Here is a 17,165-nt window from a genome sequence, read left to right as displayed (position 1 = left end):
TAAGACAGCTGCCTACTCTGTTTCGTTGAAATCACAGCATGTTTTTATCATTTATCTGACAGAAAGTAGAGCGCCGGTCTGTATTTCTCTGAAGTGATTGTGCGCTAATTGCCCGTGGGCTGCTCCACTCTCGCGGAGCGACCAGCCTTACCTTAGCGGAGACGGGCGGAACAATGGGCATGCCCGAGCGCAGTGGGCTATCTGTTAAGACCACAGTGCTGTGTGTTTCATTGCTATAGATTGGTCCCTGCCAGCGGTGATTAAATCAAACACGCCTTCTCTGTCACTCAACAAAGACTTGACCTAAACGGCTTTTCTCCCTCCTCGCGGTCTCTAGATTATCGAGGATCGATCAATTAAGGCGATCGGCTTTCCGTCCACGGGCCGAGCCCGCCCCAACAGGCTTACGCACCGAGCGCGACGTCGCTGATGTGTCAGAGGCATTTAACAGTGCCTGGGAGACAAGCAGGGAAGAGAGTGAGTGTGTGTCACTGCGAAGCATCGCTGGTTCTTGGAGAGATTTAGTCCAGCAGCTAATAGCTCGGGTCCAGCTCGAGGTGTGAGGCCGTGATGAGGCCATGTGCTGCTAATCCTGTTAGTCTGCGTGTCCGCATCTCCTCACTGCTCTGAGTGGAGATCCAGAGCACGTTTCATTAAAACGCAGCGCAGATGGAAATTAAGGCCGTAGTGATGTGAAACTGATAAGGAGCTTGATAAACTGTTTGGCATATTTGATGTTAAAACAAAATGAGATATTTTAACTATGTTTTGTTAAAGCTTCTAAATAAAAGAAGTAATGATTCTGTATTTACTTTAAAGCTCGGTTTGAATGTTACATCAGACCAGGTCAACATTTCTCCTCATGCCTGCTTTATCATTATAAAGCTGAATCTTTATAGTGTGCTGCTCGCTCAGGTGTGCGCTTTGGGTGGCGGCACTGAATGGGTTAAATATAATGCTGCAGCACGAGAATAGAGGGAAGTGTGTTGAATGGGAGAGAAGGCTCTTCTGTGTGTAGAAGGCTTTTCCTGGTTAAAGGGCAGCTTTCTATTGCTGCTGACTACTTGATATGGTCACACATTAACCGTCCACCTGAAAATATTTGGGACACTTAACTTTTTTTTAACCCTATCATATCTAAAGCAGCTGGCAGCCCCTGGCACAGAGAAGGAGGGGCCAATTCAAACAGGACAGTGTGTATTCAGTCATCATCCCCAAGGCTTTAGGGCCAGTCTGTCAACTGTAGAGCCACAGAGCCTTGGGCGCCTGGCCGATCATCAAGACAGGATGGTTTTAGCCGCACAGCCTACAGCCACACCAAGAATGTATTGATGCACAGTGGCATATCTAATCTTAGCATCTTGGAGCACAAGCCAGTAAGAGCACAAAGAGCTCAAGAAGCCACATCCTCATCCCCTGTCATGGGTGACTCAGCACCTCCCTCTTACAAGATGAACCTCCTTATGTTTTGTTCAGAGGAAACCTTTTAATAAGGAGCTCCGGAGCGGTCCTATCTGTCTCTGTCATTTCCATCATGATCCCATGTCGGATATTGACAGTTTTCACATGCAGAGCCGGGGAAGAAAATCCTCTGCAAAGCCGAGGATCTCAGAGCGCTTGCTGTGACAAGTGGAGGAGTGAGTGGAGAGGGATGAGGAGAAAGTGGTAATAGGGAGGAAAGGGAATGATAGTGCTAGGGAGGGGTGGTGGATGCAGCATCTTTGGCTAACTCACGCCGGAGAGAGGCTGTGTTTAGAGCATGTGGGGGGGGGGGGGGGGGGTCCTTTCCCATCGTTTGCCACCTGAACGCTGCCGGACAGTTTTGCATTATGCGTGGGCAACATGTGAGTCAGACCCTCACACAGAATAAGGACCACGCGGCCCGACTGATACAGCATCAGCTAATCTGCCATTTTGCTCCTCTGTCTCTCTGCTGGAGTGTGAGCGATGCTGCAGTAGCAAAAGGAGGTGGAAGCAGCGCATCTGTTGGCAGCACAGCACATGGGGGGGATTACATAGAGCTCTGTGATGGATCTAATAATTATCACTGGAGATGCCTGTTATTGGTAACGTTTATTCGATTTTTTCTTACTAAAATAAAGTGTCAGCTCCGCGAGCAAGTCCTTCTTTCCCATCATCCATCGGCTTCTTCTCCCTCCCTCTGTCTGCTTCTTTTCCTCTTTCAAATCCCTTCAGTAGCAGGTACCCAAAGCTCATCCCAGCTCCCAGATCTTAATGTCAATTAAGCAAGCATGAGCGCACTCTCACAGAGGAGCACACACACACACACACACACACACACACACACACACACACACACACACACACACACACACTTTAGAAACGATTCTCTCCACCATTTCAAGAGGAGCTGAATGAGAGCAGAGAGTTGTAGAGGGAGGGGCTGCTCGCTGCAGAGGCAGCGGCGTGCAGGCAGCACTGAGCCAGAGCGATGCCGTCCCCCCGACCATCATCAAAAGGTCTTTGTACCAACACTGCTGTAGCGTGCGTTTGTGTGGATCACTAAAGCATTGTCACAGACACACAGGGTGACCGTTCGAGACACCGGGCGCTATTCTGATGTGCAACAATGATGGGAAAATTGCAGGCGGCACAGCAGCAGTGTCAGAGGCGCTTTCTGTTAATGACTCGTGTACGAGATCGAACCACACACACACATAAACTCTGGGTTTGACTTATCCAAGATGATTGTAAGAACCACAGACGCAGAGAGACGTCAGCGTGTCTGTTCTTTTACACGAGGTTCTGGGTTTGATAGATTTAGTGCCAATATGTTTTACACAAGACTTGAATGTTTAATGCCACCGCTTTGTGAGGAGGAACAGCTTGAGAACAAAGCAATTATATGAGACTCGAGCTGCTGCGCGTCGAAAGATCTCAGTGTGGGGCTGGAGTAACTGGAGAAGTGTCATACTGTCTGACTTAAATGACAGATTTCTGTGCTGCGACTGATTTTACACGAAATGTTCTGTAATGTAAGCAACTTATCCACGAACCCTTCAGCTTTTCCATCCTTTTAAGTGCTCTTGAAATGCTTTTTCAACATTTTCTGCGTTGTAATGTGGTGCGTTTGGCTAAGGATCATCAAAGCACTGCTAACAGTTCAGATTTCTCCAATTTCCACATTTCTGTATTGTGGAATAGGCAAACGTACAGAGATCTGGTTTTTGTCAGACACACTTACGGGCCAAGATCCAAGTGCAAACAGACCCCGAGGAGAGCACGATTAAGTTTCAGTGGGTGCTGAACAGAAGAAGGGTGTGAATGACAGCCTCAGGCTCTGTGCAGCGAGTCGGGCTTTCAGGCCGATGGTTCAGACCCGACCCGATGCGCTGCCTCACAAGCCTGCTGTTGTTTCCACGACTGGCTGTGATGCAGACCGGGAAGAAACTGGGAGTGACTGGGACATTCAGTGGTGTCCTGAGGAGGCCGATCCCTCACTTCTCACAGCATCTCAGAATACCACTGTGGAGGAAAACGAGTCCCGACGATACAAGATTGGAGTGGAGGCCGGTGCAGCTGGATGAGTTACGAGGCTCTGGCTGGGTCACTGGTAGTCTGGCCTTTGGAGGCAGTCATATAACCCCCAGCCACTTATATTCCATTTGCTTTTTAGAGCACATAAGAGCTTTGAGATTTACACAGCTACTCTATTTAATTGAATTTAATTTGAGGTGGCTTTGAAACCTTAAATCCTGGTGTTGGTCCCTGTGTAGTCCCTCAGCAGACAGTCCGAGCTCCTCGACAGCTTATCATAAAGACGGGATTAGGAGGTTTTTTTTTACTAAGAATATGAGGATATGTGAGGCAGACATGCAGCACTTTAAGTTATTTGCTTGCTAATTATTTAAGCTCTGATTTGTGTTATCTGTAGCAAGCCCCTCGTGTGCACGCAAAGGCACAGTTTGCACGGTAAAGAGCACAACTTAATCTGTGCAGGACAGAAGTGTCGCAGAGCCACAGATTAAGATTCAAGTCAAGCTGTCATTTCAAGACTTCAAATCAGGGTTGCATCCCATTGGACAAGTGCGAGATCTGTGCCCGGAAACCTTTGGCATTTTGCATTTAGACACAGATGACCCTTTGGTAATAATCCTCTTAAGGCCGTCTCTTTGTTAGACAGTAAAAAAGACGGAGCGATCTATCCAGTCTGACTGGCCAGGCAGATTAATTCCTGTTAGCTTTGTCCAGCCCTCCTTATTAACACCGTCCACACGGGCCCGAGGCAGCACTCTGCATTCACCACTTCACTTTAAGCAGCGACAGGAAGAATGTTTCTATTTTCAACGACCTAAACTGCTCTTTCTGCTGAAAATGCAAGAAAGAGCTCCACTTCCAGTTTTACAGAGTCTGGAAAAGAAGGGAAGTGAACACAGTGTAGGTGTCTGTGTGTGTGTTAGAGAGATGTGAGAAGAAATTAATATTCTTAATATCAAAGTAGATAATGATGCAACCGTGCGCATTGTCGCTGTGACGTCTTTTTAAGGCTGTAGTAGAAACATGACACAGCAGATGTTCTCAGCAGCATGAAGCGCTGCAGCAGAAAATGTCAGGATAAGGAAGCATCGCCTCACTGTGCAGTTTGTGAGCCGCGTCTCAGTTTAGCTGTCGGTTGTCTCACCCTGCACCCTGCACTCATCTCCCTATTTTCACCCTCTGTTGTTTTATAGCATCGCATTAAAGGTCGCCCAACAATAGCAGAAGCATTAAAGAGATGGAACGGCCTCTAGTAATTTACTTTATAGGGTTGCCGCATCTTTCTCGCCACGCTTTTTCCATCTGATCTTGAGCTGTTTCGAATTAGACAGAGCTGCACTGTAACAATTCGAATCTCTTTGAAACGAGGCTTCGTCATTTCTGCACATTTTTGACTGTAAGTCAAACTCCACCACAAAATCTGGACATAGTTTATTTCACTGTTGACAGCAAAATATTGATACTGTTCTACAGATGTTCAAGTAGGCGTCTTTAACAGCTACATGACTTCCTATACCGAGTGGACTTTTCCAGACTGGTTTCCCACAGATATCCCACTAATCTTTTTTTTTGCGTCTATATCCTAGCGTGCCATTCCCTGTGCTGTGAGAAAACAGTCTGTGTGTTCTTTAGGCTCCGATTTAGCCGACGTCTGTAATAGTAACCGATGGAATTAGACAGAACTTCCTCCTCGGCCTGTGGAGGCCCTTTCATGTGGCTATTCCAGATTTTACCATCAAGTAGACAAACTTCCACCCCGTGACCCCCTGAACCCACTATTTCATGGTCTCTTTTGGGTAACTCTTTCACACCTCCTCTCCATAAAGCTGTTATTTTGGCATTAGCCCGACTCGACACCCTGCATCTGTCATCGCAGCTATGAGGTCATTATAGATGTTGCATTCTGGAGAGGATATTTTTATGCAGTGTTGCCTATGTAGCAGAACCAGGGTTTAGAAATTGTGATGGAGGTGGCATGAGGAAACGATACTGCATATGGTGAAAGGGACGGTGAATGTTGGCGCTCTAGAAACAACTGGAGGTTTTTTTCCTCCATGCTAGAGCATTAACAGGACGGCTGTATAACTAATAGACAAATAAAAGTAGTAAATTAAACAAAAACTAAATTAACCAGTTTTCAGTTTATTAACAGGTTACTTGCTACCTGAATGTTATAGCTCTTACCAGCCTAGCATGCTAGAGAGCATTAATAGCGTCATATAGCTAATTAGCGGTAGCAATGTGTGCAGAGGGCTAATTAGCATATCTTTACACATTTTACTAACAGGATTTCTAAACTGATATTTTTTTAACCTGTATTTGCACCAATGCTTTTTACAGCAGCACAGAAGGTGCACCTAATTAAAAATATAATATACACTAAGTTAATGATGTATTTCAACACAAAGCTTGGCTAACAAACTAGTAGCTTCATCACCATAGATAAGCCGCAGCTAGCTAGCTTCAATATTCCATTGTGCCTCTTTTTGTAATGTAATGTAAAGCACATGTAGCTGCTGTGGTGTCACCCATTTGTTTATAAAGTTACATTTCGAAGCCTTGAGAGTTTTCACCATCAATGGACAGGAAAATATCCAAGTGAGAGCCAGTGAATATATCCTGAATAATTCTCTTTTATGAAATTTAGAATCAGCAAAATTTACAGAAATGGTCTGAATGTTTATTCAGTCTGACCTAAAATGACTGTGAACCATAAACTCATCAGCAAAGTGTTTACTCTGGTTAAGTCCCAGGGTCCTTTTCCCATACGTTTATATCACTGGAAATGTTTTTGCAACCACATGTATCGTGCACGATGGCTGTGAAAATGAATGCAGTTTTATTCCACTTTCACATTTTGTCTGCAATAACTATAGTGGTTGTAGCATGTTTAATTTTTGTTTTTCTGCCTTTTGGCCTTTATTATACAGTGAAAAGCAGAAAGAAAAGAGCAAAGTGGGAAGAAGGTGGGGAGAACAGGGTGCAGGAAATGGTGTGGGGTCAAGCTGTCGCAGCTCTTATAACGGGCTTAGTTTAGTTGGTACGACTGCAGACCAACGTAATCACTGACCAGAGGAACCCTTGTGTCCGATTGACTGCGAGTGTCACAAAGACGGAAACTGACCAATCTTTAACTTCGGCGTGACTTAGACTTGCTGAGATTGTAATTTTTCTAATAAAGGTGGCGCTTAACGTCAGAACTGGAAAACAATTGCTGATCGCTAATTTGAGAAACGTTTATTAATGACAGTCTGGACTAACTCTGCTGCCACGAGTTCAACGCGTACAATGTTTTTAATAGGATCAACAATCTGGGGGATGATTTTACATACAGTTCATTTTTATCTCGACTTATCTTTAAACTTACAGTAGTTTGATGAGTCCACTGGTGAAAGCCAACAGTGCTTGCTGAAGTCTTCATGTAACCTCTGACATGTAAATCCAAGCTGTAGCCTGATGATTGCTGACCTCCCCTTTGTGTTTGTGGACACAGGGACCAAGAGGAGGTGGTTTCTTTGGTGTAAAGGGTTTGCTTTACGATTACAGCCCTGAGATAAACACATCATCTGCTACGTTCAGGGTTTTTTAGGAGGGAAAGAAAAAAATAAGACACCATGAGCAGAAATGTGAGTTTTCTCCCAGTTTGTGTTGCACTGTTTCCCAGCACTGAACCTCAAAGTTTAGATTGTGCCCCTCCTTTCCTGTGTCATTATCTGAGGAGATAGGAGTGTTTACCTGATGAAATGCTGAAATTTGTCTTCTTGCGCAGATGGATGGATTACAGGAAGGAGGGAGGAAAGATATGAGATGCGTTGCGTACTTATTTGAGATGCTGTCAGAAAACAGTTCGTCCCTGTATGAATTGCTTTCCTCACCCCCATGCATTCCCCGTCTCGGGAATAGCAGGCTTACGGTCGAGCTGCTAAAATTCAAATGTTTAATACATAAAAATACAAAAAAACACACAGAACCAATGTTTTTTTTGAAAGTTCGTCAGATGACCGACCTTTTCACCGCTAGCTTCACGTTTCCCTTCCCTCCAGAAATAACAGCACGAAGGGAGAAAAACACAGCAGCACAAACCAAGCAAAGTGTTTGTGTTGTGAAGGTCATATTCAACTGTTCCCCTGGGATCGGTGCTTTGGCTGAGGCCGGCGAAACATGCAGTGAAGGAATGGAAATAGAACTCATCGCAGTCCGTTTGGTGTCACTGGAAAATGACGCTCACAGATGATGGGCATTGATCAACAAAACAAAAGGAATCTGTTAGAAGTGATGAAACTGCGCCGTGACACGCTGACATTGGATTTTCTCTCACACATTAGCACGTTGCTGTTCAGACGACTGGAGTCTAATATTGACCTGCTCGCTGTGAAAGCAGACCTACGGTAATATTAGCTCGTAGCTCCTGGAAGCTCCCACAGCTGCTACGATTTTGACTGTTTATTTAGCAGCACATTTAAAAAAGGCTTCTTTCATGAACATGAGACTGTAAATGGTAAAAGCATTATGCAGTTTTTAGCACGTCGTGTGTGTGTGTGTGTGTTGCCTCACATGTTTTTTGTTTTGTGGATATGTGTCATGTGTCAGGGCTGGATGAGATTGCAGCAGATTTTTCATTACTGCGTTTATGGGGGGAACTGTTCTGGAATAAGGGTGCTCACCTCTGTCAAAGTTTGAGATGTTTCCGTTGATTCCCGGGGTCAAAGGTGGGCTCGCTAACAGCGCCGAGTGTTTCTTTTCTACATTTGGATCAAGTTCCTTTGAGTTTTGAACTCCAAGACAACAAAACATACGCGCACATGCAGATATTAACGTGAACATCGGGCCATCGTCACGTTGTTTCCTAATCGGCTCTGAAAGCTTCTGAGGACACTGGGTGACGAGACAATGACAGGTTTAGATGTTTGACTCTGGAGTGGTTGGTTACAGCTCGCTGGCCTGGTTGGAGTACGACAGCATCCTTTTGTTCTCTGGGTAAATGTTTAGCGGTCCACTTATAAATACATTACACCTCTTAAAAATGTTGAATTCATGCAGGTCGTTGTGACATAAATGCAGTGGAGCTTTCTTTTAAACAAGAAGGTTTCGTTTTTAAAAGGCTGTCGCAGGAGCTTGTTAATGAAAGTAGCTGCACTGCAAAGCTTTACGTGCATATTTCTTAGTATAGTTTATTGACAGGTAACTGTGCATGGCCCGAGGCTGCTGTGCGGTAGGTATGTGGGCTGTTCTTTAACGAAACAGGCCTGGTATGTGGATGTAGTTTGAAAGGAACGGGTTCCTTGAGGTGTTTTCCCACGCCGAGAAGAATTCAGACTCACCTTGTGTTTGACAAATTAGGCAGAAAGTTCAGCTTTGTCATATTCTTAATTTACTGACATGAATATTGTCAAAATACAGTCCACAGGAGACCAGCAAGCAAGATTCAAAGACATGTTTGGGTTTCTGTCAGGGTGTGAAACAGCAGAGGACATAATGAAAGATGGATGCCATGTTCTCAGCTAAACTGGGACGAGTTGATGAGTTGCTGTGTGACACTGGTAGGATTGGTTTGGAGTGGTGGGTGCAGAGAGGCAGAGAGGTCGCCTCGACCGAGTCGCAGTAAAAAGGCTGTTATGTGTCTGATTGGTTTTCCCTCTGGGAGTTAATGAGATGTTGGGAATTCAGCCGGAGGCGCTGTAGCATCACTGAGAGTGCAGCACGTTACTGTAAAGCACATTCTCATTGAAGTGGGCGAGAGTGGCACACCTGTTAGCTTTAGCCCAAATGGAGCAGTTATCTGACTGATGTTGGGCAGAAACTCCAAAGCTTCCTGTTTCATCAGTCATACTGAACCTCAGCTGAGCGGCCGTGAAACTAAACTGCATGTTGTAGATATGATGCATCTGAGCGAGAAACCTGAGATCCATTTAGTCGTCATTACTGCTGATAAGAGGTTTCTACGAGTCTGTACTTTGGATTTATTCCTCTCACTTTCAGGGCAGCGTACTCATTTTCAACACAAATGTGATCTTTTGTTAAATCACCGCTCACTTTAAATTGATTGATTTATTACAGATTTTTACCAGCCTGCTAAAAAATCATGACAGCCTTTTTGTTTCTGAATTAAATCCCAAATGGTGCTTTGAGTGTCACACATATGGGATCAGCTGTGCCGGGCTGGCCCTTAATTCTCCATTTTGTGAAGCTGAGCGCTGTGATCACTGAGAGAAGATAGCCACGCTGCGCTGATCTGATGCTAAATGGAGCTGAAAATACAAAATTTAGCCAGTTTTCTTCTCTTCTAGCTGTAGGTCACTTTGGAGTGGACCCACTGCTTAAGAAATAGAAGCAGCCAGCCCACAGTCATCTGATTGTTATGCGCCAGCGCTCACTCTGGGGTTAAACAAAGGGAAAGTCAGAATAAGCAGATGACTCAAATGACTCTCTTCTTCTGTTCTTTAAGTATTGATATCAGGATCATTTTAGAGGTTGTGTTTCACGTTCCAGTAATTAAAAACGCTTTGTGTAAAAGGACGTCATGAAGTAAGCCTCTGCAACAAAGACAGACAGAGACCAGAAGAGAAGGCCGCAGAGTAAAAATGAAATCTCATTAAAAACACTGCACAACGATTTTAATCCAAACTCCTCACTGTTATGTAAAGCAGTGGGGTTACTGACAGGACACATGTGCTTATGCACACGCTGAGGCTCACAGATGTGCAGGCTAATGCTAAAAGAACAATGCACCTTTGGGTGTTTTGCTACTGTTTCATAAAGTGCATTCACGTAACCACACATTTGCATAATAGAATAAACCCAGCAGGTAAAAGGGGCGTGTGCTGTTTGGGATTCACTTCTTTAGTCGTTGAAGGAATGGCAAAGCTTTGTCGATATGATGTCAGCAGCCTGACATGCGGTATGTAGCGCTGCTTGGTGAATATTAGTTTTTCCTGCTTCTAAACCTGCTGGCATTATTGTATAAATTCTTGTAAAGGGGATTTGCTGCCTAACGTCACTGTGCGAGCAGCTGTTCTAAAGTCAAAAGATGCTTGTTCCACTTCTGTGTGCGAATATTGAAGACAGCTTCCGATTTTGCTGTGTAGACACATGGAAAGTTGGAGGCAAGGACATCAGACCCAAACATGAACTCAGGACCATGATTGGAGGGTTGCAAAGCTGCTTGCAGACCCACATCTTGCTTGAAGTACTGGTATACTCAGGACCTTCGTGGGGTTCTCTATAAATTCAGCCTCCAGATGTTTCCTGTGCATCTCACTGCTTTTGCTGTCAAATCCAACACAGTCTGGGCTCTATTAATGATCTCAGGCCAGCGTTGCTCCTCAAATATCCACATAGATCCCCCGTTCAAGGCTCAGCTGCTGCCCAGTATTCCTGAGAGAGCTCTGGTGCAGCTCATGGAGGTCCCCCGGCAGTCTTACAGTCTCATTTAATCTCAAATACCTTTGCTTCGCTTCACTGCATCTCTTCCCAATACAACAAATGCATCATCTCATACAAACAAGTGGTCTGGCCTCTGGATGTATTATTGATGAGCTATACGTTTATCCTGCTTCCCTGATGCTTCGCTGTGCGTCCTCTCCACTGCCATCAAATATTTAGCACGTACCAGCTGGGACTAATGCACTGCAACCCTTCAGCTGAATTCAAGCTTTTGATTAGTGACGGAAAATTCGGAGGAAAAAAAATCTTTATTAATCAAAGTGGTAAAGCTGGCGAGCCTGCAGGAGTTTAATTTGATTTCCCCCAGTTTGGCCCCAGTTTGGCTGGCACAGAGTGAAAGCTGTCTCGGATGTGACAGTGGAAGGAGGTCTGTTCATCTTTGTGCAAACATTCATCATTAAAAAATTATATGTTTTATTTTCGTCATGCGTGTATGACAAGGATTCAGAGGTTATCGTGCTGTGAGGGGGAAAATGATGTGAATTATGGCAGCTCTTACAGTGTACAATGGTAGCATCAGCTGCGTTATCTCCTTCACTTATGAAAAGATAAAGTGTAGAATCAGGATTATTTCATGACGATCAGCTGCTAGCGTGGGAGGAAACGTCGACACTCTTTGACGTTTCCTTCTTTGTCTCAGTGAACGATTAGGCTGCGTACGCTGTCTTTGTGAACACACTGCATCCACAGAGCCATTTCATTATGCACAGTGTGCATTAATTGCATTTAGTGTACATGTAGCTGTGTTCTGTATTGGATTTTTGCTGGTGCACTGCCACAACCAGTAATCAGTGGAATAGAAATGAGCAGCAGGATGTAAATTTCACTGCCATCACATTGGTGGTGTAAACACTGCTCCATACAGACACTGCTCATCAAAATCCGACTTTCTCGCACAGCGTGCAGCACATGTGACTTTGGTTTACATTTCGTGCTCGACTTGCTGCCGCGGGAAGCGCGAGCGTGTAGCGTGCACTCGCACACTCTCTGTCGATTTTATTGGGGAATCCTCTGAAGCTTCCCGTGCAACTCTATAGACGGTTTCCCAGACATCTGCATCACGTTTCCTTTCTGTGTGGCAGGCAAAGGAAGTGGAATGGAAAAACTGCTCCCCCGCCCAGTGCGGCCACATGGCGAGGGAGGAGAGCAGTCGGTCAGGAGCCCGCCGGCCACAGTCGGGCATATTTGTGGTCAGCTTTCTCCTCTGCAGCAGTCTGAGCCGCTCTGCATCTTGGCCTACCTCTGCGCTCTGCTGCTGTCTCCCAGGCTGTTTCTTCTGAGTCTCTCTGTCTCACACGCTCAAATCCAACATTTGGTTACAAGAGGAGCCAGAAAAGAGACATTTTGTCCTCACTCGTCGCTGTTCTCCTTCCCAGACTATTTATACTGATGGGGGGGTGACACATGAAAAGGAATCACCCTCTTTGCAGGAACGCAGTAGAAGGATGGGCCACATCAGCAGAGCGGTTCACACGCCGGCCACAGTCAACGACTTCCATCCACTGGCTCCTTCTCACTCAGGCTTACTCACAGTGAAACCAGGGGAAAGGGGAACACACACATTTATAATAAACAAAGGAAACATATGCTTTACCAACCAACCCAGTCCTGACTGATCTGATGTAGCCGCCATCTTTCTCTGCTCCTTATAACTCTGAGTTTCCCTCTCTGCTGTTAAATTGGACTCTCGGCCTAGTTTCTCTGACCATAAATAGAAGCAGGAGGGCTGCAGATCTACAACTCTCTGTAGGTGACAGGGTATGAAGTAAATTTGTGTATGGCTGTGCTGGGTGTGGTGTGTGTCGGTGTGGGTGTGTGCTTCACTTAAGGTGTATTTGTGAGTGTGTGGTGGTCCCAGCGGAGAGGTGCTGGCAGTCTGCGTCACTGCACAAGAGCTGGCTGGCTTTGCAAAAACAACATGCCGTATACTCATTTAAACACTCGTTATTGGCGCTGCGGGCTCGCCTCCGCTTTAAAAAACAAACTGATGCATTATCAATATGTTCTCTTGGATTCGTGATGATTTGTGATGCTTATTTTCCTCGGCGTAGAAATTCTGGTCCTTCCTGTACGCTAACGATCTTCTGGTGTCCTTAAAAAGACTGGAAGAAAACTTCTTTTCACATCAGAGCGATCATTCACCATTCATGGCTTTGAATGCCCCATTTGTGGAACGTTAACGTTCTACCAATTTGAGTCATTTCTTCTCGAGCTGAAAAAAGTGTCCATAAAGGCAGACTTTATGAGTGTCAGCCGCACACTGTAGCCGACTCTGTGTCAGCTTTAACTGCGCCGTGCAGCCAAATACAGTTCAGCGTCAAAAACAGACTCATAAATGTGGTTCTGGATTATTATGTACCATGAAACAGGTCGGACTTTCTGCTTTCTGTTTGATACACTTTCTGTTTTTGTTTAAAGCTGAACAAAGCACACTTAAAGGAGTGTGCAGCATAGAAGGAAGGGAGTGTCTTGCCTGGTAGCCGTGAATGTGCATTGCTGCGTAAGTGCTGTTACCTTAAATGAAGATGGACGCCTGGAATGCCCACATTCCTCGGATGTTTCTCCTTCAGAGTCTTCAGACGCTGATCAGCGCCTCTGTAGGGGTTCATCTGCAAGACACTGGCAACGGCAGCAGCGATGTCATAAGAAATACGTCGTTACATAAGGATGAAGATGCAACAAGGATCAGTTTTGCAAGAAAAAGAAAAAGTAGGTTGGACACTGGAAGCCAAGTTCCTTTGAGGTATCTTGACCTTTATCTCGTTGAGCCGCCGTACAGCATTGCCATGGCAACTAAACTGGGTGCTGCCAGCTCGGGCGAGGGTTGTAATTCCTCAGCATCAGCCCCATCCCCGAGTGCCTCGGTGTTTTAGTCTGCACAAGCAGAGCTCGCACAGCAAAGACTCACGGTTGAGTAAGAAATACTAAGACCGATAAAGATGAAATGTTTCGGGAGTGCAGAAAAGGACAGAGTTTGATTGGCTCCGTGGAAGAGAGGAGATACCCGCTGCACAAACACAGAGCTCCTGGCTGTCTGTAATCCCTCACAGTTTAGCAGTTCATTACACAGCTCATTGCACTTGAATCTCACACTCTTGCTTTAATCTGACTTCCACCTTGTATCTGAATGCAGGATGCTGAGTGTATCAAATGAACTTCTCAGGCTTTTCATACGTTTTGAATGCGGAGCTCGACTTTATGACACATTCTCAGCTCTGTTAATCTGAAATAGCTTTTAGCTAACTCTACCTTCATTAATTGTGTGGCAATTGTGTGGTAAGTGTAGACGGGTGTGGCTCTGACTATCGCAGTCTCTGTCCAGGAGGGACGCTCCACCATCTGCTGTAGGAATCCCCCTCCCAGCAGGCTTTGTGTATATGTGTGAGTGTGTGTGTGTGTGCACATCTTTGGGGCTAATTACAGTGCAGCTGCAGTTGTACAGTACACTGTTGAACAATTTTGTTGCTGTTTGACAGGCTTGGCAGGAGGCAGATTTGACCCATCTGCTGAGGGCATGTAAGACAACACAGTGTTTTTGTTTCTGCTTTTATTTTAGTTTGAATTTGGGGAATAATGAGAATTTGTCTCAACTGTTGGTTTCACTGAAACCAGGTGATAAGCAGCATATCAGCAGCTTGAAGTCAGGTGATTATGAAAGAGAAAGAATTTAAAAAGCTGTGTGTGTGTGTGCGTGTGTGTGTGCGTGTGTGTGTGTGCGTGTGTGTGTGAGTGTGCTAACAGGAATGCTTCCTGCAGTGTGAGAATGCACGCAGGTGGTTTGACTCAGCTGAGAGGAATCTGATGTTTGCTTGCAGTCACGGTCCACCTGCACCTGCCCCTGCGTCGCACCACCTTTGCAACCCGCGCTCTTTCTTTGTTGACAAACAGAGTCAGTGGCGGCGCAGAGGATAGCCACAGAATCAGCTACGTCCATGTGCTGTTTTTGCCTGCTTGGCTCGATCGTACTCATTATCCTCCAGAGTGAAGCGAGAGGCGGCTGGATGTTATAAAGCGGCCGTTTCTGAGCGTTACAAAAGCCTGTACAGAGGTCAGGCTCTGCTAGGTGATACTGGGCTCACACGCGGGCAGCACACAGATCAGAGGGAGCCAGCTTCTTAAAATGTTAGTCATGCTGCTGTTGCATTTTCATGAGCCGTGTTGCAATCCCCAGGACCGGCCTGCCAGCCTCACAGAGTCAGCCAGCACCACCAAGCACATCACGTTTCGTCTGGACTGCAGAGATGTTCTTTTATTCTCAGTTAGAAATGACGACTTTAAAGCTGGCGTTCTCAGGACGAGCAGAATCATTTGTGGTTTCTTGTTTACCAGTGCTTAAAATTACACAGTAGACATAAAGGCATTTCTTTTAATCTAATTTATCACCATCTGACCTTCTTCATCTTGATCCTTTGATGTTTACGATGTGTTTAAAAGTTTATGGGATTTCTTCTATGTCGGGCACAGAGCACCAACAAGTCAGACAACTGTGATGAGCAGGCATTCAGCTGTGCGCGTGCATTCCTTGTCCCGTGATTGGCCAAAAAGCAGATGCCTGTCACCTTATTAAGGCATCGGTGCGACGTACAGTATGCTGATGACTCTTGGGTTACAGTAATGGGATTGAAACAACTTCAGAGAACTTGTGGTTTCTCACAGTGGAATCATGTTATTGCCGTACGCACAGCGACTCACGTTTGCATCGTGTGGCAAAACCAGAATCAGCTGCAGTCATTGTGTCGGAGCTGTGCGCTGTACGAGCCAGTGACAAGTTAACGCTGGAGAGTGTGTTTGCGTGTTTGCAAGCGATTGTGTTATTTAACACCAGATATTGCTCATATATAACACCCTGTGGGACAGTGTTTGAGCCGAAGGTTAGCACTGTGTGGCAGCCAAACGAGCGTTATCAGTCTCATTCTGTTGCTCTTCGAGGAAGCGAGGTGAATGACGACCTCTAACTACGATCTAAGCATCGTGTCCAAGCCACAAAAGGCTTTCGTAAATCCAGAATGAACTTGTCTGTAAGTCGGAGCTCAGCGTTTCAGGACCTGTGATTAGGGCTCTTATTGTACCTCCAAACCACATTCATGTTTTTCTTTTGCAGGTGTTGTGCTCGACATTCAGCGGAATTACGACGTGTCAGACAGCAGAATCGGCTTGCTGCAAACAGGTAAGCATCCTTTAATCTCATAATTACACGCGTGAAAAGAGTTCTCTCTCTCTGCGGTGACTGTGATTACTGTGTAACTCTGATCTTATTTAAAACGAATGGTCCAACCAAAGGCAGAGGCTCTTACTCCAATCTGTCACTCGATCTCAGCCTCTGACAGCGGCAGTGTCAGCCTCCCTTTTCTCTTCTCACACATGAGCAGCAAACCGGATTATTGACAGCACATTTACAGAAGGTAAAGCTGCGCATTATGGAGGTAATTTACATAATCAACCCACTAATGGTTTTGTTCCTCTGCGTCTCTGTGCATCATCTGTGTGGGCAAGACAATCCAAGGAAATAGAATATCAGAAGGGCACACCTCCTGGAGTTTGTGATGGTTCAAAGTTACTGAAGCTGTTTACATTTTTCCACAGCACCACTGTATGACAAGCTGTGGCAGCAGCAAAGCAGCAGGCCAATAAAAAAGGGAATACAGTCAGGAGCCAGGCAGGCTTCTCCCCTGAGAGCACCCACAGAGTGTGACTCCTGCTCAGGGCAGGGCTTCCTGCTCCGCACAGAGACTCACTGAATTCACCTTTTACAGAGAGATACTTTGCAAAGCCCTCTTATTGGAGGACAGGACCCCGTCTTGTCTCTGTGTGCTCTCAGACCCATTCAGACACCAACAGACTAACAAAGTGCCTTTGAGCTCAAGCAGACAGGACTGAGTGTGAGGGGCGGTAGAAAACAGCCCAGTGTTTTTAGGCTCGCGGTACGTGAAGGACAAAAATATCTCGAAGGAAAAAGAAATCTGTGTGACTCTTTTAGAGCTTTTTTAAGCTCAGCACATCACTTTACGATCTCATTTCAACCCAAACTGAGCCTCGTTTTTATTTTCTGTCAGCAAGTTTCTCCACATTATGTATTTGATCGTTTGTGTCTCGATGTTTGTTCTTTGGGTATTTTTCTCTACATATTTATTACTGTCAGAATCAGGAAGCCTTAGAAACATACGAGGGGAAGAACCGGACATTTTTTCGATCAGCAGGATTTCGTCCCATTTGAAAAACTGCAT

The 17,165-nt window shown here is 45.5% G+C and overlaps 1 protein-coding gene across 7 annotated transcripts in view; it reads left to right on the top strand.

Moving 5' to 3' along the window:
- spns2 (spinster homolog 2 (Drosophila)) overlaps positions 1-17,165 on the top strand; it is a 71,674-nt gene that overhangs the window by 14,362 nt on the left and 40,147 nt on the right. For 3 of the 7 annotated variants that reach the window (XM_040010915.1, XM_040010899.1, XM_040010906.1), the window contains exon 2: positions 16,043-16,108. In XM_040010915.1, coding sequence (XP_039866849.1) covers positions 16,043-16,108 — 66 coding nt within the window. Of the gene's footprint in view, positions 1-7; positions 16,109-17,165 lie in introns of those variants that run through there. The other 4 variants (XM_040010933.1, XM_040010923.1, XM_040010942.1 and 1 more) reach the window with 4 other exon arrangements.

Source organism: Simochromis diagramma, unplaced genomic scaffold (assembly GCF_900408965.1).
Source record: "Simochromis diagramma unplaced genomic scaffold, fSimDia1.1 OVJJ01000123.1, whole genome shotgun sequence".
NCBI classification, from domain to species: domain Eukaryota; kingdom Metazoa; phylum Chordata; class Actinopteri; order Cichliformes; family Cichlidae; genus Simochromis; species Simochromis diagramma.
This window is presented reverse-complemented; position numbering and strand designations above follow the sequence as displayed.